This window comes from Nilaparvata lugens, chromosome 6 (assembly GCF_014356525.2).
Source record: "Nilaparvata lugens isolate BPH chromosome 6, ASM1435652v1, whole genome shotgun sequence".
Lineage (NCBI taxonomy): Eukaryota > Metazoa > Arthropoda > Insecta > Hemiptera > Delphacidae > Nilaparvata > Nilaparvata lugens.
In genome coordinates this window covers 34,577,205-34,602,655 of record NC_052509.1, presented here as the reverse complement: position 1 = coordinate 34,602,655, position 25,451 = coordinate 34,577,205, and the positions used below count along the sequence as shown (strand labels likewise).

The following is a 25,451-nucleotide window of genomic DNA, read 5'->3' as shown; positions in this document are numbered from 1 at the left end:
GTATTTTTCACAGTAATTTACTATATCCGTTTCGATTCATTCACCGGTTAGAGATATAGGAACCTAATTGAGATATTACGAAAATCATTGTTTTTCAGTCTAGTTTTTGGAATTTGAGATTGAAAATGGAATGATGTAGAGGTGTTAAAAAACAAGATAGCATTAATAAAGAATGATCCAGAATAACGAGAACATTTAATTATAAAATGAGAGTGACAGAGGAGAAATAATTTTATCCATGACAATTGAAACTTCAAAACTTACAATTTAAGGATCATTAATTTACATTCATAAATTTTTCAAGCTTATACTCTTTAGATGGCTTCCTCCCCTGCACGGTAATACATTATTGAAATATGTATTTGGGATTCGCTGCAGCGTTTCAACTGTAATATTGTTAATCTCATTCTAAATTATCTGCATTAATTTAAACAGTAATTGCGAACAATATTTATTTGAGCTCCACAAAAAAAAAATATCAGGCGGCCATCTATGAAACTTGGAAACGCAACCGAATCGAGAGATCACACGATAGCAGATTACACCAAAAATATACTCACTCTCACCGCTAAGCACACGATTCGACTAACCAATTAATTTGAATGAATTGAAAATTAAAACAGAGTATTCAGAATGAAATCTACAGTATCCCAGTTGAACATATAGTTTGATATCCCAGTAAACATATATCGATGTGGAGCGGATCAATCAATGAGGAATCTTCAACACAAATTTCAATAATGAATTCGTGCAGGAGGAAGCATGTATTTTTTTAAATGATACATTTAATTATTAATGATTCTTGAATGGCAAGTTTTCGTTGTCATAAATAAAATTATTTTTTCCCTTGTCACTTTCGTTTTTTAGATTTTAAAAGTTCACGTTATTTTGGGTCACTCTATATATCTAACACGTAGGTAAGTCCTAATCTACTTGAAACATTTGGAAAATACGTTCAAAACGCAAAACTGGTGGAAAGAAACACTTTAAAGCTGGATCGGCACACTACAGTGGCAGTGAAAATATAATTCTCACGAGTTCTAATTGGACTATTGCCACTCGAGTGAGTATGAATAATACCATTAGAACTTAAAAATGGGAATTATATTTCCACTAGCCGGCAGGCTCACTCCGTTCGTCTTTTCCGTCCTCTCAAGACAAAATTTTTAGACCTTTCAAGGCCTCATTTCTGACTGATTCAGCAGTGTGTCCAAGGAAACTAAAATAAGGAAACCCCTGACTAGATGTCTAATAAACTAGATGAATAATAAATAGTCCGGGCGCAAATGTCATGAATAAGGCACTCCGTGGTCATTTTTGAGTAACAACCGTGGAAGATGTCTCAATTTTTTCGTTAGGTCTAGCATTATAAGGATCGTGATGATGATAAGTCGGAATCACAGGCAAACATCTCGGAAACAAGATGGCCGCCAAAATTTTCAGGATTTTGCTATATTGCTTGTATTTCAATAACCGTTCAAGATAATCAACCGTTTTTTAAACTAAAATGTTTTAAAATTCATTCTCTACAATTTTTGTTCTTTGAAATTTTCTTCTAAACACATATTTTTTTAGTTATAACCTTCAAAAGCCCAATAAAACGTTTTTTCTAAATATGTTCAAAATTCATTCCATTATAGCTTTTTTTGTGCAAGAGATTCAGAGAAATTTTGAATCTATGAAATTTAGAGCGTTTTTTCAACTTTGGAACAATATATCTTTGTGCGCTGTACGTCAAGAAATGAGTTCTCCAGCGCCCCCCAAAGAAAACCCTGCATGATTTGTGGTGCGTTTTTCCATTCGCATGAGGTAACAAGCTAGAATTATTATAAAATCGATTTTTTCATGACTAGCCTACTTCAAGATAGAGACTTGCTAATGATCTCTATATCTTCGTTACAACAAGACGAATAAGAATATTGATGATGGAAACAACGAAAATATTCGACGTCATTGAAACATACAAGATGGCGATCATTATTGACAGAAATTTTTATATCGCTTGTTATTCAGTTATTGTGAGAGATATCGGATCGTCTGTAATTCTAACAATGTCTGGATATCGGATCAATTAAGCGATCTGGAAGCTTAAAAATATTGATACTACAATATCCGAAAGATTTATCCAATTACACCAACTTTTATTATGGTGAATATAGCTTCAAACTCTTGAAATTAGAATTTTTATGGGGACAAAATTTTATTTTTACCCTGTAAATGTATTCAGAGTGAACAAACACCAATATTATTGGCACAGTGTTGTAGAATATTATAAAAGCTTCAAATTGACATCTAGTTGAAGGCTGTAAGTCCACCTTCTAAGGCTGGAGCGTCATTGGAAAAAGAGAAAAAATTACACTGTTTGCAGCGGAAAACACTCTTTTTCACCATATATGCCAAACCTGAACAATTAGAAAACCATGTAACCCCATGACCCCTTGAAGGTACAGACCTGAAAATGGTATCAATCTCTTCGTAAAGATATGTGGAAATAGATTATCCATGATGGCAATCTCAAAAATGTTTGTCATCATAGAGAAATCCAAGATGGAGGCCAAAAATCTGATTTAAAGAATTTGTAGTTATATTCATCATAGTAAAAGTTGGTGTAATTGGATAAATCTTCCGGATATTGTAGTATGATTATTTTTAAGCTTCCAAATCGCTTAATTGATCAGATATCCTGACATTGTTAGAATTACAGACGATTTCTTGAAAATCGACAAATTTTTGCCGATCTTGTTTTTTTCATGATGACAAACATTTTTGAGAATGCCATCATGGATTATCTCTTTCTACACATCATTATGAAGAGATTGATACCATTCCCAAGTCTTTACCTTCAAGGAGTCATGAGTTACACGGTTTTCTAATTGTTGGAATTGGCATTTGGTGGAAAAAGCTTGTTTTCCGCTGCAAACAGTACTTTTTACTCTTTTTCCGATGACGCTCCAGCCGTAAAATATGGACTTACAGCTTCCAACCAGATGTCATTTTAAAGCTTTCATAATATCCTACAATTCTGTGCCAACAATACTAGTGTTTGTCTACTGCGAATACATGTACGGGATGGAAAGTGAAATATTGTCCCCGAAAAATGTATGTTTCAAGTTTTTGAAGTTGAATAAATAATGAAAAGAGTGGTCGAAATGAGATTATTCTTTCGAACATCAATGTTTGGATAATTCTAAACACTTTGGTGATAAAATCAATCCGATATCTCTCACAATAACTGAATAACAAGCGATATAAAAATTTCTTTCAGTAATGACCGCCATCTTGTATGTTTCAATGATGTCGATTATTTTCGTTGTTTCCATCATCAATATTCTCATTCGTCTTGTAGTAACGAAGAGATAGAGACCATTAGCAAGTCTCTATCTTGAAGTAGTCAAGAAAAATCGATTTTATATTTCTAGCTTGTTACCTCATGCGAATGGAAAAACGCACCAGAAATCATGCAAGGTTTTCTTTGGAGGGCGCTGGAGAACTCATTTCTTGACGTACAGCGCACAAAGATATATTGTTCCAAAGTTGAAAAAACGCTCTAAATTTCATAGATTCAAAATTTCTCTGTATCTCTTGCACAAAAAAAGTTATAATGGAATGAGATTTTAACAAATTTAGGATAAAAAAGTTTTTTTGGGCTTTTGTAGGTTATAACTAAAAGAATATGCGTTTCAGAGGAAAATTTTATAGAAAAACAATTGTAGAGAAAGATTTTTAAGACATTTTCGTCTAAAAAAACGGTTGAATTTCTTGAACGGTTATTGAAATACAAGTCATATAGCAAAACTCATCTTGCAAAGCCATCTTGTTTCCGAGGTGTTTGCCTGTGATTTTGACTTATCATCATCACGATCCTTATTATGCTAGACCAAACGAAGAAATTGAGACATCTTCCACGGATGTTACTCAAAAATGACCACGGAATGACATTTGCACCCGGTCTAAAAGGCAAGCGAAGCAGACTTTTAGAGGCTGAACTTTTGTACCAAGTTTGAACATTTGTATATTCTCTCAATTGATTCTTGGAAAATGTGAGAAAACGCTGTAAAACCACCCATCTTGGGCGTATCTTTGGCGTAATTCTGAAGTCCTCTCAAGCAAAATCTCTAGACCACTGTACTAAATTTGAACATGATCTATCAATTAGTCTTGAAAAGGCCAAAAAAACGCAGGAAAAACGCTCAAAAATCGCCGATCTTGGGAGGAAATTGGGCGTCTCAACTTTTGGCTAAACGTAACTTGCCAAATTGAACGTATTTGGTCCAGTAGATTTTTAGTTCAGTTGATGAATGAACGAGAAAGTGAATGAATCAGTGCCATTTCGCTTTTATACAGAATGGGTGAAAAGTCCGAGAACGGCTTAATATCTCATACACAAAGGTAATTTGAGGATGGGAGTGATTGGGGATCCTACTCAATTCGAAAATACTAATTTACTATGACTTAAAAAATCTGGTCCGCCATATTGAATGCAACTTAATTTTTTTAAATAGGAAGGTGGTCATGTGATACGTGATTTCGATACGGAATTTCAAGAAAAAAAGAATGACGAGAACCGCAAATTGATATCTCAAAATGGTTTGAAGATATCCACATTATTAATCAATACTATTCAAAGCAGAAAAGGAAGAAAAAAGTCTGAGAACGGCTTAATTAATATATCATACACAAAGGTAATTTGAGGGTGGGTGTGATTGGGGATCCTAGTCAATTCGAAAATACTACTTTACTATGACTTTAAAAATCTGGTCCGCCATTTTGAATGCAACTTTTTTTTTAATAGGAAGGTGGTCATGCAATACATGATTTCGATACCAAATTTTAAGAAAAAATGAATGGTGAAAGCCGCACATCGATATCCCAAACCATTTAGAAATTATTCATATTATTAATCAATACCACTCATGTGTTTCATTTCAGATTTGCATGGTATTGATTAATAATGTGAATAGTCTATCTTCTAAACTGTTTGAGATATCGATGTGCGGTGTTCACCATTCATTTTGTCTTCAAATTCCGTATCGAATTCATGTATCCTATGACAACCTTCCTATTTAAGAAAATTAAGTTGCATTCAATATGGCGGATCCAAGATGGCGCATCAGATTTTTAAAGTCATATTAAAGTAGTGTTTCCAATTTGAGTAGGACCCTCGATCACATCCACCATCAAATAACCTTTGTGTAACCTTTATATATTAAGCCGTTCTCAGACATTTTTCATCTTTTCTGCTTTGAATAGTATTGATTTATAATAAGAACATCTTCAAAACGGTTTGAGATATCGATATGCGGTTTTCGCCATTCTTTTTTTCTTGAAATTCCGTATCGAAATCATTTATTGCATGACCACCTTCCTATTTAAAAAAATAAAGTTGCATTCAATATGGCGGATCCAAGATGGCTGACCAGATTTTTAGTCATAATAAAGTAGTATTTTCGAATTGAGTAGGATCCCCAATCACACCTACCGTCAAATTACCTTTGTGTATGAGATATTTAGCCATTATCAGACTTTTCACCCACTCTGTATAATATTAGAGATGGGAATTATTGTATTTTCAATGCTATGTGCGAATCCAGCTTTAATCGACATCGCCATTACCTAGGCTGAACCTGTGCATCGTGCTTGGAAAGTTCAGTCGTTACCTTTCAATTTAGATGATATCAATGATAGCTTTACTGATAATCCTGTTGACCTGTCTGGTGCTCATGACCACTTGAACAGGCTAAGAGCGGCGCATCATGTAACACCTGCTCAGCAGCTCTCCTTTTCTCCTGTGACTGAAGCTGATGTAATGAGGATAATCATGGGAATGACAAGCAATGCAGTTGGAGTTGATTGCATACCTATCAAATTCATCAAAGATACTCTTCCCTTCACCTTGCCTATTCTTACGATAATTTTCAATAAATCTTTGGAATCGTCATTTTCCCCTCAATTTGGAAATTAGCCTTAGTCTCACCTCTGCCCAAATGCTCTTCAGTTGAATCATTATCAGATCTGAGGTCTATCAGTATTCTCCCAGCTCTGTCTAAATGTCTCGAGAAACTTGTTCATCAGCAGTTTTCTGTTTTTCTAGAACGTTTCCATCTTCTGTCTACCTTTCAGTCTGGGTTCCGCACACGTCACAGTACGACCTGCTCAAAGTTGAGTCTGCTCAAAGTTACTGAGGATATCAGGTCAGATATGGATAGTAGTCAGGGTACTATTCTGACACTATTAGATTTTTCAAAGGCGTTCGACTGTGTTCATCATCCACTCCTCCTTCTGAATTTAAGAAATCTTGGTTTTGGAGAGGGTTGTGTAAAATGGATCGAGTCCTACTAGTCGAATCGCCAACAGTGTGTCAGGGCCAATAATGAGGTCTCTTCATGGAGAAATGTAACCCGAGGAGTCCCCCAAGGCTCTGTTCTTGGGCCTCTTTCTACATCGATGACATTGCAAAATGCATAAAACACTGCAAATTTCATCTGTATGCTGATGACCTTCAGATACTCAGATAACTCAAAGACACTAATATTTCAGGATATTCATATTGACACAAGTAATGTTGGCACAAGTAATTGGCATACTTCATCGCATTTTTTATTGATTGTTTATTATTGTTTCTACATGATTCCTTTTTTATGCTATTATAATCCTTTTTTCCCTACATGTACGTAGGCGAGCATTGCCTCTCGATGTTATTGTTCTGGAATAGCTCTTGAAGACTATTATCTGCCTCAGAATACCCAGAATATTCCTCAACGTATTCCTCAACATATGATCAATGTATTGTGATTTTCATATTATATTAACTTGAGGATGAATTGATGGAGTATAGAATCGTGGTAGCGTAGGTATAAATTGTTTTTATAATCGATGTATTGTAATTTTGATATGTAGGTAACTTGAGGATGAATTGATAAAGTATAAAATCATGGTAGCTTAGAGTACAATTTATTATTCATTGATTTTTCTATTCTCCACTGAAACTCAAATAGTGGCCGAACTGAATAACATGATAATATTATTGAAAAGTAGAAAAATCATATTAGCTTAAAGTATAAATTATTTTTATTGATGTTTTATTCTTCACTGAAACTTAAATAGTGGTCGAGCAGACTAATATAATAGTTATTGAAAATCGATTGACTATTGACATTTATATTGCACTCATTGTTTAACCTTATCGGTCCTTATCATCAATCACTTTGATAAATGATTTAGTAAAAATTTTAGTAGTATTAGTAAAAATGTGGATGAATTCATTTACACTGTACAAAACTGCAAGATTAAATACGATTTAATAGTATTAACCGAGACGTGGATGACTGAAAACAGATCTTTTGATTACGGAATAGACGGTTACTCAGTTATTGATAAGCCAGGCCAGCTGAACAAAAGTAACGGTCTGTGTTTATTTGTGAGGGATGGCATAAAGTTTGTGTAAATTGTGAGAGCTCGGAGGCTGATATCGTCTCGATTAGATAACAAGCATTCGACTGCTTCGTATCGTTGATTGTCGTGTACAGATCACCCCCTGCTAATATTGAAGTTTTCTTTAACGAGTTAGATATTATGCTGAGAAATATTGATAAGAATGAGAATGCGGTTTTAATAGGAGATATAAACATTTATATCTTACGTAACAGTAGTTTGACAAATGAATATAGCGGTCTAATGCGAATGTATGGCCTGAGATCTCTTATTAATGTACCTACTAGAGTAACACACAATACAGGTACATGCTTAGACCACATTTTTTATAAAAATGCTAATTTTAAATATGAAAACATAATAAGCTCTGTTCAAAGGACCTGTAAGTATGTATTACTGGCCACTTCTGTACTACACTACACATAGGAAATTCAAACCCAGTCTATATTGATGTAAAGGAGAATATTATTAAACGAATAAACTATAAGAACCTTACGGACAAGTTGAGACAGGAAAGTTGGAAGAATGAAACTACTTTTAATGAGGCTAATCTTGATTTGGATGACAAAATAAATGCTTTCTTTGAGAAACTGATGGACCACATAGATTCTGCTACCGAACAAATTAAAATGACAAATGAAAATAGACCATTAAAAAAATGGATAACTTCAGGGCTAATAAAATCCATAAGAGAGAGGGACAAACTACATAAAAAACTGAAAATCCCACCATTTAATGCTACACTGAAAGCTAGATACAAAAACTATAGAAATCTACTTAACACACTAATTAAGAAAGCTAAACTAGACTACTTTAAAAATAAAATGTCAACTTGTAAAGGGAACAACAAAAAGACGTGGCTCTGAATAGAGGAAATTTTAGATATAAAACGAAATAGATAAGCTCCTGACATCGACCCTATATTAAATAATCATTTCTCGCAAGTAGGTAGAAGTTATGCAGAAAATCTGAATAATAGTTTGAGCTCAAGTCACCCAGTACCAACTTTAGTTCCACATACTCAACATTTTCGAGATTCGTTTTTCATTTTCCCTACAAACTCCGATGAAGTTGCTGCCATGATAAATACACTAAAAACTAATTAATCTCCTGGTATTGATAATATAAGCAATGTTTGTTTGAAAAATATATCAGTATACATATCTCAGCCTTTATCAATTTTGTTTTACAAATGTTTCGAAACAGGTCATTTTCCTTCACACTTTAAGGTTGCAAATATAATTCCACTATTTAAATCAGGTGAGAGACAAGCTCCTGAAAATTACCGCCCTATTAGTCTAATAAGTAACCTGTCTAAGATTTTTGAAAAATTGATGAAGGTACGTATAATGAAATATCTTCAAAGCCATAATTTAATAGCAGAAAATCAATTTGGTTTTCAAGAGGGAAAATGCACTGAGGATGCAATATCAGAGCTGGTGAGGATTGTGACAGATAATTTTCGAATGAACAAAAGGACCTTGGCTGTCTATTTGGACTTAGCCAAGGCCTTTGATACTATTCCTCACATCTTTCTCTTGAGAAAGTTGGAGGGAAAATTGCAGAAGATTTCAACAGGTGGTTGGCTGGGTTCACGATTGGATTTTGGGGCAAACTTTTTGATGATTTGGTCAGGAGTAGTCGTGGGGGGAGGGCAAGAAGGGTCAGAAGTGTTGTTGCCATTGAAGTATACTTGCCATCTGAGATATCTAGTGGAGTGAAAAGTCCTGGTCTCAACAGACAGCAATAGTACCATAGCTAACAACTGTTTAATTAAATTGAAATAAATTTCATCATATCATAATAAATTTCACAGCTATCAAATATATATTAAATGTTCAATAAAAATGGAAAATAAATTTCATTCAAGTTCAATTCTACAATTCCTTTCTCCAATTTTAGTCTAATTCTTTTTTGATTTCTAATTTTAAATCTCCTCTTTTCTATCAATTCATAAGCTACACCTTTCCTTATTCATAACCCACTCAAATCTTAAATATCCCGTTTGTAAATGCCCCCTAAATACCCCATAATGTCCCCTGAATCTGTAACCTTTTTCTCTCCATCCGTCTGCACCGCGTAATCTGTGGTCTCTGCTGCTACAATTGACTCTCCGTGCGTACTCTGTGGTCACACGACCGTTGGATTTCAAACTGCAGTCTGCTCGGTTGAGGAAGGAAACTCCGTTTCCGAAAATTTCTAATAAGTATTTAAGTGTTTTCAATCTATTTATGTCTAATGTCTCCTGTTTTAATTCATATTACAAACTTTCAAGTGTCTTCTGTTATGTGCTATATATATATATATATATATATATATATATATATATATATATATATATATATATATATATTGGACGAAAATTGAACTTGAACGTTTTACAGTAGAAACATAACCTATTTTTTGGACATTCTATTAATTTATCAAAATTTGGGAATGGAATAGATTTATATGATTTGTGATTCTGTCCACGAATAAATAAATAAAAAAATATGGAGAGTAGTAAATGAACTGGCAGGAAGACGAAGAAAAAGTAATGATTTTCCAATTTCAGGTTTACACCCAGAATTACAGTAATATGGATAGCATTAAGCAAGTGACAGACAATTTCAATAACTATTACTCCAAGGTAGGGTATAGTCTAGCTGCAGCTCTGAATTCGGGTGGTGAAAGGATTGTAGCAGATGGAGATTTTTCCAATCCAAATACTTTCTTTTTCCAAGCTGTAACAGAGGCGGAAATTACTTCAATAATCCTTTCCATGAAGGGTGACTCTGCCCCTGGATTTGATGGTGTTGCAGCGTCCCTAGTTAAGAATAATGTTGAATATTTTGCTAAACCTTTAGCTCACATAATCAATAATAGCATGAGACAAGGCGTTTTTCCAAGGGCCCTGAAAGTAGCAACTGTCATTCCCATACACAAGGGTGGAGATAAGAATGCATACCCAAATTTCAGACCTATATTACTCCTTTCTGTTTTCTCCAAAAACTTGGAAAGGGTGGTGAAGGTACAGCTAAGTACCTTTCTTGAAGCTCACAAAATTATAGCTTCAGAGCATTATGGATTCAGGGAGGGGGTCGGTGTTTAATGAGGCCTTATTTGACTTTGCAACATCTGCCTTCAATAGTTTGTCTCGGGGCAACTGCCTGGTCACTGCTTTCCTTGATCTGGCGAAAGCGTTTGACTTCATTGATAGAAGAGCACTGTTCAAGAAGCTGGAGCATGTCGGGGTACGTGGCATTTCCCTGGATTGGTTCACACATTACCTCACTAACCGCAAACAGGTGGTTAGAGTGTTGAACATTGAAAGCTCCATGGCAACTGTAGACTACGGGGTAGTACAGGGCAGCACACTCGGTCCCCTTCTGTTTCTTATTGTGAAGGTAGAATCCAGGGGGAAAATGTTCCTTTTTGCAGACGATGCAGCTGTACTGTTTGAAGGCAAAACATGGAATGGTGCTTATAGAATAGCTAATGAGGGCCTTAACACCCTGAAAAATGGTTTGATCAAAACTCCTTGACCTTAAATACAAACAAAACAAAAGTAATGCCTCTGCAACTCAGTAATCATAATGTTAATATGAGGGATGGATTGTCTATTATTATTCATACATGTCCGGATCTTACTACATGCAATTGTCATGAGCTGGAGTACTCTCTGAGTATAGATACCTTAGTGTATACTTTGATAAGAATCTGAGATGGGATAAGCACACATCGCACCTAAAGCAAAAGCTCAGAAAAAATATATATATATTTATTTAAAAAGTTAAACTCCCTGCTAGATCCTTCTATTGTGAGATTGGCATACTTTGCTTATGTTCAAGCACTGCTCCACAGTGGTATTGTTGTATGGGGGGTGCCTTTATGAACGTATTGAAGCTGCTGCTGATTGTGCAGAAGGCAGTTATCAAGACTGCGACAGGCCATCCAAGACGTTATCCTACTGATCAGCTTTTCATAGAGTTTCAGGTTTTGGATATTCGACAGCTTTTTATGAAAGCTCTACTTGTGCATATGCTTAAAGGAAGGGAAAGTTTAAATATAATTGTATCAAATCATGACCATTTCACACGTGCCTCTAGCATTAGCAACATAAGGATGCCGAGTTTGGCCTCATCCCGATGCCCCTATTATATTTCTCATCGCTTGTGTTGCAACATGCCTGTTCAGTTGTCAATCTTTAACACATACAGTAATGCCGCGTACAAGGAAATGTTGCTCTCTTGGCTGTTCCAACACAGTAGAGAAACATCGGAGATGCTATTGCGGTCTGTTTACCATTTCTAGAAGGTTTTTTGAAAATAATAATCTGTTTTTAATTTGCTATGTCCGTCTCTAGCATGTGCTTGCCTGGCGGCCCTGATGGATGATCCTCGACCCAAATTAAAAACTTTTCTATTTTGTACTTTCTTCTTACTATCTGTCTCCTTTTACTTTCTCTTTCTTCCCCCTTCTCTTCCCTTCTTCCATTTTTTTTCTCTCTCTCTCTCTTTAGTTAGTTTTTCCTCTTGTTTCCTCCTCTTAATTAAAATGGATATATTAAATGATTCGGACTCTTTTTCGCACACAGGCATCATAGCCCATGTGAAGAAAATTTCCTATAATGCTTTCTATAATTTTTTGTAATGTGTATTCATAAAGAGGAATAGATTGATTTGATTATTATTTAAGGCAGAGAATCGACAACGCTGTCCTGTCCATCTTCACTGCCATTATAACGTGGATAATGTTCATCAACAATGGCGAAAATGTATTATTCATTGTTTTGTAGTCCCATAATGCAGATGTATAAAACGTTTTGTATGATTCGAGCGTGAAACTTCTTTATTGCTTTTGCAAAATTATCGTGCGATAACTGCTCTTCTCAATCAATAGAGTCGCGTTTTATGCTGTTAATACATAAATAGCTATTTTATCACAGTAGAATTTCTGTTTTTATGAATCTCATTTTAATAGAAATCGTAACACACTATTGATAGGAACAAATAAGTAGGCTACTTATTTATCAAAAGTGATTTCGACTAAGCCCTCTAATTTTACATATACGGTAGGCTACGGTATTAAAACTTTAATACGGCACTGAAGTTGAATGATGCGAACATGCGAGTACTATCCTTTCATATTCTAGAAGATTTCATCAATAGAATCAATTACCATGACGTCATGTTTTTCAGACCTATTTTTGTTCATATTCGTACAGCCTACATCTGTGATTCGTAGATCACAAGATATAATGCATTTTTTATTGCTATTGATTCCATGTCAATAATCTGAGTCACAATGACTGTTATTTTCTTTATCACCTTTGGAGCCGCATTTTCAAGTGAGAGTTATATTTCCATTGCATCATCAATCCCTTCATACGAATTTTATAGGACAGGAACTATTGGTATTTTTAGATACATCTATGATCTGAAAAAGTAGAAATTAAAAAAATATTATATCAGTTTTGTTGAATGTTTTATGCTTATTTATGCATCTTTTTCTTTATAAAAATACAGAATTTAATTATAACTATACCCAAACCTTTTGAATAATTATGATTCAGTGTAATATATAAGAATTGAATTTACTGCTTTAAAATTTCATTGTGTAGTAAAATATTAGTTTTCTTTATCGATTTCATAAAAACGTTCATCCAATGTTATAATAAATTACTAATTATGTATAGAATACAATCTTTTTACTTAATTTTCTTCATTAAATTATTATACTACTGATGATGTCAACAATATACTATTTTCTTGTTGAAACCTACAATAAATGGAAAACCATTTATTTTTTCATTTATCAGAGCTTGAGAATAAAATATTTAAATTGATTATACTGTAGCCTATCATACAAGCTCAGCCAGCTTATTATACTAAGTTGAAGAGGTCTCCAATACGACAAAATTGAATATAATCAATGTAAGCATTTTATTCCAAACTGTATTATTTTTATTCAAGAGAAAATTGAAAGCCCAAACAACAATATTTCAGAACTAACTATATATATTGAAACAAATGATAATTGAAATATATCTTACATTCTGAATATTATGAAGTTTCTCTCCAAGTGAATACAAGAAACAATAATCATTGCAGTGAATATGAAATCAGTGATTAATTATACCAAAATATGAAGTTAAAATGTATTTGACGTTCCTTACAGATTAATTGAATGACTTCAACATGATGACAAGACAGCGCGATGAACATGATGGTTTGAGATTGGATAATAATGAACTTGAAAACCAAGTGCTTCCATCAAGGTGAATTCAGAGCTTAATGCTACAACAACTTAACTGTAATAAAATTGGACTACAAAATCAAGTGAGACAAGTGCGATACATGTAGCCTAAGATTAAAATGAAAAAGTTACCATATTATCAGTGCGAAAATTGACTTACTGTATGTTGTTCAGTATTGAGTAGTTTTAGAAGGATTGTTAGTGAAAGTTATTTTGAAAATAAGTGAGAAAAAATGCTGATAATTATGATAATTTTTATAGTTCAGTTTGTTTTTGAATAAAAACTTGAAAGTTTGTTGAAATCTTCCATTGTTTTTATATCATTTAAACTTAGAGATTTCCTAATTTGTAAAACGTTTTTTAAAATACTGGAATAATTATTCCTCCATATATAAAGAGTTACCGTATAAAGACAAATCTGATTCAAGAAAGAAAGATATATTATTGGATAACATTATTACAAATTGTCATAACTACATGTCAGTTAAGAATAACGTATAACATAATAATTCAGCTTAGCTTGATGAGATCTTAGACGAGACAAGAACACAAGAAACTTGCTTCTCGTTATTTCAACTGATAAAGTTGTTGTTTTCAAGTTTTCTTATTCAATATTGGAATTTACCACGACATCACAATCACAATAGATAGAGTACCTATACAGAAAGAAATGGCTGATCATCCTCTAATCATCTTGTGAAATGTTTTAGAAATCAATATTGCTCGAAAGCACATAAATACTCTTCAACATCAACATTACGCTATGTCACAAGAAACAGTAAAATGGTAAAATTTACCATCTCTGGTAAATGGTTTGCAAGAATGAAGAAGTCGATTTCAAATTGAGTGGTAATTATGCTGTATTATGATTGGAAAAGCTACATTGACAGTAATTATTATAAAAATCGATTGTGATAATAACAGATTTAATTTCTTGAAAGTCGCATTGTAACCTAATTCTAAGTTCCAAGTAAAAAAATTTTACATTTTTTCATGTATAAAGCGCTGATTTATCTTTATCCGGATTTCCATTTCAATAATCTTACACGCCAAATATATTATTAATGATCTTTACTTGGAAATTTATGAATTCCACAGAAGTCTTACAATTTCTATTTAATAGAAATATAGTCCAGTCAATATATATACATTGGTGCTTGCAATTATATTGTAGTTATGATTTTTTGATATATTTATTATAGGAGAAGTCAAGAAACAATTTCTTCATGCAAAATTTCCTTGTGCTAGATACAGAGTGGCTCAAAAATTTCGTATTTTCGGTTCATTTTCCAGTTTTCAGCGATTTCTACCAAATCCAGTAACGGACAGAAAAATTTGCTCTCGCCCTTTTTTTAGATTATAAAATTATAGAAATAGGCCATTTTTGGTATATTGGAATATGGGCTCAAGTATACTCAACAATAATTTTTCAAATTCCGACCGAATTAGACTCGTATTGCATGATTTTTCTGTCCAATTGTTGTATTTGGCAGAAATAGTTGAAAACTGGAAAATGAACCGAAAATACGAGGTTTTGGGCCACTCTATATCTAGCACAAGGAAATTTTGCATGAAGAAATTGGATATAGTAAAAAATCAGAACTACAATATAAATTGCAAGCACATCCCTTTTTTATGTATGTATTGACTGGACTAATACGACACAATAAACATTTATAGGTGTAAAGAATTAATAGAAAATAATTCACGATACAGATTCCCATCATTCATTGATGAAGGATGAAACAAAAATTCATTGACTGTTGAATTATGAATTAATTCAAGTGTATAATGAACTGGTGTAATACAGAATGATAAGTAAGAGGGCTCAGTTAACAAGCTGTACCCAACCATATCAAGTACACAAGCATATCATAATAATTATTAGACATATTTGGTCTAAATGATGTCTTCTTATTCTTGAACACACAACACTATTACGAGCAACACATTTCAACATGTTTTACAGCTTCTGTGAATGATAATCGCAGGCCTATTGATACAGGGCGAATTTTTAGTCCTGTTACACAATTTCTAATTAAAAAAAAAAAAAATGGAAAATCCGTTGTGATGAAAATCTTTAGCTTTTTTAAGCAAAACAGCCACCCCCAACGCTATTGTAAACTTCACTCTCAACGAATCTCAAGTTATAAAGGGTTTTTCATTAAGATTTTCCTAACTTTGTCGATTGATTGTTGCCGAATGTGGCCAGTTTTAAACAAAACAACTAAATTGTAATGTAATATTTTATTATTCATTTCTTAGCTACCAAAGATTATTGAAGAATATGCTCAAAATGTCCACCCATTGAAGTTATAAACGCTTTGACTCTTTTCTCCATAATATTTAAGTACTATGGTAGAAGACATTCTGTTCATAAAACGACTGGAATCCACACAGAATGTTACACAGAATAATCAACTCGCACTGGCATCTGTAAACCAATTGAGTAGGGCTATCAACTTCGTGCAACTAAACAAAATTTTCCTTTATTCGAAATAGATAATTACAACTTGAAATAAGGTAACAGGACTAAAAAATCACTATTTCTAATAATACCATCTATAATGTGGACAGATGAGGGTTTTTCAACCAAGTTGAACATAGAAAAATGATCCACATTAATGGTCTCTCAGTTTCCAACTTAAAACAAGAATGAAGCAATTCTTGTAAGTCTCCGACACGCATTCAGCTAATAAAAGTATAATAATACACATTATTTAAACAGAGTGGCTCAAAAACTTACACATTATATCTTCTATGGCTTTAAGCTTTATATATTAACAGAAGACTCCATATAAATAGAAATAGATCATGTTTTCAACATAATAAATATGAATTTAATGACGAGTAGGCTACTGTATAACTTTTTTTGAATTAATGCAGTATGCAAAAAATAACAGATTTCAATAAAACTGTGTTTCCTAGAATTTCTTTATCTATTGAAAACAATATATTTCAAAAAAATGTAAAGCACATTATTGACGTCTTTTTAAATATGCAATTTATGTGAAAAATACAAAATATTAATCGCCGATAGCAATATTCTATAAAACTGGAGTTTAAAGATGAATGGAATTTAATTAACATCTCGAAATTCAGAAGTGCACTGATATAAGAAATGTACTAATAGAAATGAACTCAGTTTTAAGGAGTCTCGAGTATTATCAAGAAGTTTCGAATGAATAAATATCTATTTATAAAAACTATTCTTGAAAAAAATGACTAGGACTAGAATTCAACTCCCTCGATATACGGAGTAGCTATAAGGTGTCATTAAAATAGGAATGTGTAGATACTCTGCCGGTGATCTCACATCAAATACAACCTAGAATAAAAAATGCATTATATCAATTTCTATCTGAAAAAGGTAATATATATTCGGATACTTGCATGACAGTGGTTAATCAAGAAATATGAAGATAAAAATAGCATTCCCACTGATATATATATAATAAATTGCACTTTCTCATTTCTGTTTGATAACTGAGATAAGAATAATGACAGGCTTTGAAAAATGTTTGTCCATGTGTACTGAAATTACAGTACTTTTATTTTCCCATCAACCTAAACCATATGCAAAACCATTGAACTGAAACTAAAATCTATTGAGCTTTATTGAATATGATAATAAACTTGAAACTACAAGAGCGCATTGTTTGTTTATTAAGGAGTTAATGCCCCAGGAATTGAGAATGGATTATAACTGCACTCAAATAAAATCTTATTGATTTTCAATTTTCTTTTCTTGTTTGTCATTAATTAATTTACTCCACAATAATGTATATTAATAACCTTGATTCACTAAATTTACTGAACGAAAACGGGTTTCTATCAACAACAATGACCTATTAATGACTGTATTAATGCACCAACAAGAAAAACAGAATTTACCAGTACCTGCATAGATCATATTATTAAGGATAGAAGAATTGACAGATATGTAACAGCAATATCTGATGTTGATATCAACGATCATTGTATGTTGGGTCTTGATTATAGGATGTTTAATAGAAAACAAAAAGACACTGAAAAAAAGTCTATATAGATTACGAACTAGTCTAGGAATAATAAAGTTAAGGCAGTAATTATGAAGACTTTGCAAGAATTAGTGACGTCAATCTTTGTTATCAAAATCTAGAAGATATATTAAATAATGCAATTGAATTCAATTCAAAAACTAGAATTGTAAATAAAAAAATTAGCTGAAGTACCTACAATTATTAATTAGTCAGTGGATAACAACTCTCAAGGTATTGAATAAATTAAGAGAAAGAAAAAACTTTATGCTTTTGTAAAACAAAGACCCTATGATAATTCTTTTCAAACTTATTTTAATTAATTCTGTCAAATACTGAAGGCTGATATCATTACTGAGAAGAATAATTACTATTCAAAATTACTAATAGGAAGCCAGGGCGATTCAACCAAACAATGGAAAATAATTAATAGTCCAACTGGAGTTAGAAAGAATAAAGGAATTGAACAAGTTGAGCTCTCTGATGGTACAATAATCTCAAAGTCACAGGACGTAGCGAGAGAAATGAATCAGTTTTTAATTTCAGTTGATAGAAATGATACTGTACCTGCTTCACGCTTATCAGTGCAAGATAACAGCCCAGTTGAAAATAACAGTCATTCGTTTTATCTGTTTCCTACCTCTGTTCCTGAAGTTCTTAATATGTAATCGAAAGTTTGAAGTCTAAAACATCATCTTGCTGCGATAATTTTAATACTCAACTAATAAAAAATTCTATTGCGCCATTTATTGTTCATTTAATAAACCTAAGTTTAAACCAAGGCATTTTTCCTGAGAATCTCAAATCAAGTGTTATCGTACCAATCTTCAAAAAGCAAAACTCAATAAAAATAGATAATAATATGAGACCGATTAGTTTGCTTTCAGTTTTATCAAGAATAATAGAAAAAATTATGTGCCGGTTGCACGACAGCCGGTTAAATTTTTACTCACTTCGTCGTTTCTCAGGATATAAAAGTAATATTGAAAGTACATTAGATAAAATAACTTGCTCCTGTGTGTCTGCCTGACTATTATCCTTCAGTAGCATTTGCGTAATATTAATGATAAAAATTGTGATGGCAGTTGCTCTGTCGTTGGTATCATCAATTTAATGAATTTGAATTTTGATTCTGAATCATTTACCCATAAGGAGAAACCTATGAAGTTCTATTGATTCACATACAGCTTAATATTGATAGGAAAACAGCTTAATGTTCCTTTTCCAAAGATAATTTGACAGTGGGCTCCACTGGGAATCCTATTGAAATTTTTTAAAAAATTCTGTAGGTAGCTTCAAAATTTTGGTCTGCCACATTGAATCGAAAATTTTTAATGAGAAGGTTTTAATACAAGATCCAAGAATAGAATTTCAAGAGATAATGAATGGTGGAAATCACCCATCAATTTATATCAAACCGTTTCAAAGAATATTCACATTCTAGTGGTGAAGTTTTTGGATATCTGTGACACAGAAATATTGCTTGCCTAGAAAAGGATAGATTATTAATATAAGATTATTCTTATTATTATTGTTCCCTATCAACCCATGTTAAGCGTTTATACAGTCGCTGCTGAGAGAGATTTCTGTGATAGATATATAACCGAATAATACTATATAAATACTATTTAATTGTACTATCCTATACTATTGAACGAGCAATTTCTGTTTATATGTTTATATGTTCAGATGTTTTTATGTTTATATATGTATATCTGTATGTGACCGGATCTCGAAAACGGCTCTAACGATTCTCACAAAATTTGGAACAAAGTAGTTTTATAATATGAAAATTCAATTGCACTAGTTCTCAACCCTGGGATAACTCGCTGAAGGACATAAAAGAATAAATATGTTCTTGGAAAAACAGCTGGAAATTTTGTTGTCTGTCAATACCATAATGGAAATGAGTGAACGAGTGCATATGTGGGATCATTCAGCTGATCTCACAAAAAGAAAAATTCAACAAGAAAAACTCTTTTTCATTTATTTCTCTTTTTTTAGAAAACATGTTTACTTCAGAAAGTCAAAGATAGTAACTAGATTCTGTTATTGTAGAATAGTACATAGTATATTAACAAGTATTGTAGCAAACATAGTATATCATTCTAAATCGAATTCATAGTATATCTATTGGTAATTGATGATGTGTTTGTTTTTTGAAGTGTGAATAAATTGTTATTTTGATGAGTGATAGTAGCTTGACCTAGATTTTTATTTTGACTGTAGTATAAATTTGAAAAGGGACAGTTTTGGGCATAAGCCTGTTGTGCCTCCTCATATAACTGTAAAAATAATTGTATGACTGAGAAAAAAACTATAAATTATAAACTATAAATTCAATCTTTTGTTACAAATTTTCTATGCTTTCACACTCCAGAGCAAAGCTCGTTCCCCCGATATTATTTGACTAAACGAGTGACCCAAATGAAGGGATTCAAAATATTAAAAAAATGAAAAATGGGAATGTGAAAAATATTATAATAATTGAAACTCCAAAAATTATCATTTAATTGAGAGACATTTATGGCATTAATAATTTCCTGAAAAACATAAATAATTGGCAATAATAATTTAGCAATATAGCACTAATAGTTTTAATTTTAGATGACTCCTGGATTATTGAAATCTGTGTTGGAGATTCCTCAGTGATTGCTGCATCATCTGAGAAAACCTCATGAAAGTGAGCTCTGTTCGAAATTAACAGAATGCTCAAGTATAGAGATTTAGAAGGAAACGACCATTTCATTTAATGTTCATTGAAATCGACTATATCAGTATTTACTCATGAATTACCGGTAGCACATTGTTAATGTATCAAGACTTGAGAAGATAATATGAGCATCTTATTGGTTTTTCTCTCATTGATTGTAATGGACGGCTTAATTGCTTTTGAATAATTATAAAAATATCACAGTTTATTGACCGAACGTAGTGAGTAACTCGGATTTTCTTTTGTCTGTCTGTATGTAACGCGATTATGGCCAAATGGGTTGATAGAATTCAATGAGATTTGACAGGAATATTCCTTTTTCAACTGCGCGTCGATGTATACACAAGGTTCTTTGAAATTTTGCATTTTAAGGATAATATGAAAAGAAAAGGAATTCCTCCATACTCTAAATTATTCATAATCAATCAGCTGACAAGTGGATTACACAGATGACTGTGTAAGCCGTGTCAATTTCTATAAGGCTTACAGTTTCAATCAAAGACCTTGAAGAGATATGCATCTTTAAGGTCTTTGGTTTTAATATTTTGTTTTTCAGTCATCCTATTATATTAAGCAAACAATTTCTGTATATCTGTTTATATTTTTATATCTGGTTATCTGGTTATTTATGTTCAACGGATCTTGAAAACAGCTCCAACGATTTTCACGAAATTTGGAACATAGTAGGTTTATGATATAGAAATTCGATTGCACTAGGTCTCATCCCTGGGAAAACTTGCTGAAGGACATTAAAAGGATAACAATTATGCATCCATGGAAAAACAGATGATAATTTCGTCATCTGTTGAAACAGAAGATGCGTGTGTGGGAGAGAGACAGAGTTATTTCCAGCTGTGTAATCAATCAGCAAGAAATATTATCTAGAAATTTTAATCGACTTGATCAAAATAATCTGATTTGTTGACATGACATGATAATCATTCTAAACTGGAGAATATCATAATTTTCAAAGTTATTCATTATTTGACAATCTTAAGTGATTAGTGAGTGTTATTTTGTTATCCAATTTGTTTTGTAAATAATCTAAATCAGAACTTTTTTGTTTTTAATGTTTGGACTGAAAATTAAATCTGAATTCAAGTGTATCGAACATATCCTACTTTCTGGACTATTTATAGTGTATAAATCAAAATTCGGGGAAGAAACAGTTTTGGGCTGTGCCTGATAGTCCTTCCCCAATAATTTCAAAGAATTGTGTTCTGTTTATCAATAGTTTATAAATAAATAATGAGCGAAGCTTGTTTCCCAGATATTGGTACTGTATTATTATGCGTACCCATCATTATCAATATTCTCACTTTTGAATTCAATAGTTGATTAAAAATAATCAAATGAACTAAATAATGCTGAAGAAAATTATAATATTTTTATCGTAAAAAAATAATTCTCATCAGATGGTAAGATTATCACAGAACTGGATGAATTATATCATATAATTCAAGCGTGAACTGAGTTCGTTAACTATTCAAACAGGTGACATCAGATACTTGTGGATGAGAAAACTGCGTTAGGTCTACTGTTCACAGAACTACTAGTTAAATTCCAGTACAATTATTATCTTGTTTCACAATCCAATATCGGGGCACCGAGCTTCGCTCGTTATTTATTTATTGATAAACAGAAAAAAAATTATTGGGGAAGGACTAACACGCACAGCCCAAAACTTTTTTTCCCTGAATTTTGATTTGTGAGGTCATGTTTATATTTTACAGTGTTGGCTATACGTCAGTTTATGAATTTTCGGGGATGAGATATTTTAATTTTCCACAGATGTATATATATAGAAATTGCTCGCTTGATATAATAGGATTTCTAAGTAGAGCTCATAAGTATCGTGGTCTTGCCATACAATAATTGAAGTTGATTTCATTCAACTTTATTATACTTCTCAAAGTTTTTGTATTCTACTCATTTCCATTGACAACATGCTCACATATACAACCTTCCAGGAATTTTATCTTATATAAATATGCCTCTACATCCCTATATTCCAAGAGAAGGTTATTTTCATGTTGAGGAAGCACATACTAAAATTAGCTTATAACAATCAGGTAGTTTTTGGGGAATATGAAAAGATAGACCAATTGTCTCAAAGGTCTATTATTGGTTTTCAAATAAAAGGAAATTCAAAATGAAAAATAATACTAAAAAATTTTATTATCTTCAAAATACTCAATGTTCGAGTATATTCACCCTCCAGTAGAGTACATTCAACACAGTAGAACCTCTATAATCTGTAGCTTACGGGACCAAGCGTTTAATACAAATTTTGGAGGGTGATGAATATATATCAAGCTACAGATGGAATTATATAGAGAATACATTTATTAAAATGCTAATTAATATATAATTATCATTTAACGAAAATCCTAAATAAATGCTGTAGATCACCCCGAAGACTTCTGCTACTGCAGACATTGACAACAGGGTTAACAGCTAGATGGAAATTCAATGAGCGCTGCTATCCAGAGATTGTCAGTTTGGTGTAAGGGTAAGCATTCCTGAGTAGCAATTGGGAGGTACCGGGTTCGATTCCCGGGCTGGCAACTAATTTTTGGATAGTAGTTCTCATCGAATTTCCATCTAGCTGTTATCCCTGTTGTCAATGTCTGCAGTAGCAGAAGTCTTCGGGGTGATCTACAGCATTTATTTAGGATTTTCGTTAAATAATAATTATATATCAAGCTCTGCAATATCAATACATTATATATCAAGCTCTGCAATATCGAGGCTGATAGAACCAAATTCGAAAAATTGTATATTGGATACTGATCCTATCATTACCCATAATCAATTCATAATATAGCCTCTATGAATGGATATTAGAAAATATTGTTAAATACTAATTTGACATACTTGTAAAAGATTTCAGAGATCAAAACAACTGTTCATGAGCGAGTTCTTTAACCCAGGGTGTCTCTAGTTATATTATTATATGTGAATCCATAGAGCTTTCAATGAAATCTTTACTGGAGTTATCAGTTCAAATGGCATATTATAGTTTGTGTAAAATAAGTTGAGACTTGGCCCTCCATCCGAAGAAATTGCATGGTTGCCAATTCATGTAAAATTGCAACTTTCTCAAATTTCCAATTCAACGTCAGAATTGGGTGTAGAATATCATTCCCGATATCCTAGTAGTGCTAGAAAAGATCCAGGTTTGAAGGATTAAAAAGAAATTTAACTTTTATGATCAAATTGGAAACATCGGGAAAATTTGTTTTTCTTTTGAATATCACTTCTCTCAGAATCATGGAGCGTCATAATGCGTAATTATTTTATATCAAATTAATGAGGAGAATGTCTCCTTTCTATTGGTGTCTGGATAATTTTTATCCAACCTATAGTTATTTTTTAAATTGATGTTTTTGTTCGTAAATGTCGAGACATTTCGAGCAGAAAACATGAAATTTTTGTCAAATGTACTCGGAACAACATATTTTGGCCTCTCAGGAGTTTCAAAGTCAAGGATAGCGGCTGAATGGTGTGTCATCATAGGCTATCTATACCTGGGATCAACAAAAACAAAAAAATCTGGTGTGGCGCACTCACACAACAAGTGTAAGCAAGATATGGACGGCGAACCAAATATGTAAGCAAAATGTGCCTTCACCGAATATGTAAGGGTAGGAAAATGAAAAACAAGAAAAGATTGAAGTAGCAGTGCCCAATCAATTATCCGCGATAAATGCATTTAAATCTTCACTTGGTGCAAACCTAACAAAGTCAACTCAACTTAATGCCAACCTGACAAAATTATTAATTTAGTTGCCAGTTAACAACTGTTTCGAAGAGGTACTCTATCTAGATTATAGTTCTATAGTAACATATGATATGGAAATTTCAATTATAATAATAGATTGGTAGAAGAAGAATATACATGCTAAAAGACGAACTTTAAACCCTTAAAAACAACCCTTAGAGTTAAAATATTGCCAAAAGATTTCTTAGTGCGCCTCTAAAGGGCCAACTGAACATACCTATCAAATTTGAACGTTTTTGGTCCGGTAGATTTTTAGTTATGCGAGTGAGTGAGTGAGTGAGTGAGTGCCATTTCGCTTTTATATATATATATAGAAGAACATAGTAAAGAGAAGTACAAAAAAGCCCAATCCTACTATTATTAATCATGAAAAAGATATTACAAGGTTTAAAAACAAACTGAAAAATCTGGTGTGGCGCACTCGCACAACTTTCCTTGCCATTATGAAAATTGATCACCTGACGCTAGTGTTCCCGCGCATCTCAAGTCTACTATTCAAAGATTTGAGCCAGCTGGTTTCAGGGCAATAACGCTGGAGACACACGAGGTCTGTTATCTCTTTATAGTGAATCATTTAATAGAATCAACAGTTGCCAACAGTTTGCAATTGGATAATCACATTCTCTCGAATTTCGAGCTTATTTTCAATTTTAGGTGAAAATGTCGCTGAACATTAATTGTAGAGATTTTTATGCTCAATCGTTTCCACTTGATTTTTTTTGTTTAAATTTTATCTGAAGCATGATAATTGGAAATCTAAAATCACACTTTGCATTGATGGGACGGAGCTCCTGAAATTTTTACAGATATGGGACTTGTGGCAGTTGATGAAACTTATCAATGACTATTTTAGGTATAAATTTGATCAAAATCGTTGGAGCCGATTTCGAGAAAATCGCGAAAAACCCTGTTTTTGACAACATTTTTGCTATTTTAGCCACCATATTGTATTGGATTTGTTCGAAATTGTTCTTGTCAGATCCTTATAGGGGAAGGACCTTAAGTTCCAAATTTCAAGTCATTCCGTTAATTGGGAGATGATATATCGTGTACACAGACGCACATACACTCATACACACACACATACAGACCAATCTCCAAAAACCACTTTTTTGGACTCAGGGGACCTTGAAACGTATAGAAATTTAGAAATTGGGGTACCTTAATTTTTTCGGAAAGCAATACTTTCCTTACCTATGGTAATAGGTCAAGGAAAGTAATACAGAACGGTTGAAAAATTCAGCAACTGCAAGCCACATGATTATGA

At 32.8% G+C, this 25,451-nt stretch overlaps 1 protein-coding gene across 4 annotated transcripts in view; it reads right to left on the bottom strand.

Moving 5' to 3' along the window:
- Positions 1–25,451, bottom strand: part of LOC111063252 — a 182,764-nt gene that overhangs the window by 36,814 nt on the left and 120,499 nt on the right. For 2 of the 4 annotated variants that reach the window (XR_005571620.1, XM_039430681.1), the window contains one exon: positions 13,337–16,996. The exons of the other annotated variants lie outside the window; for them this stretch is intronic. Coding sequence is in view for 1 of the 2 variants with exons in the window: in XM_039430681.1 (XP_039286615.1) it covers positions 16,907–16,996 (90 nt within the window). In the remaining variant the exon portion in view is untranslated. Of the gene's footprint in view, positions 1–13,336; positions 16,997–25,451 lie in introns of those variants that run through there. 4 annotated transcript variants of the gene reach the window in all.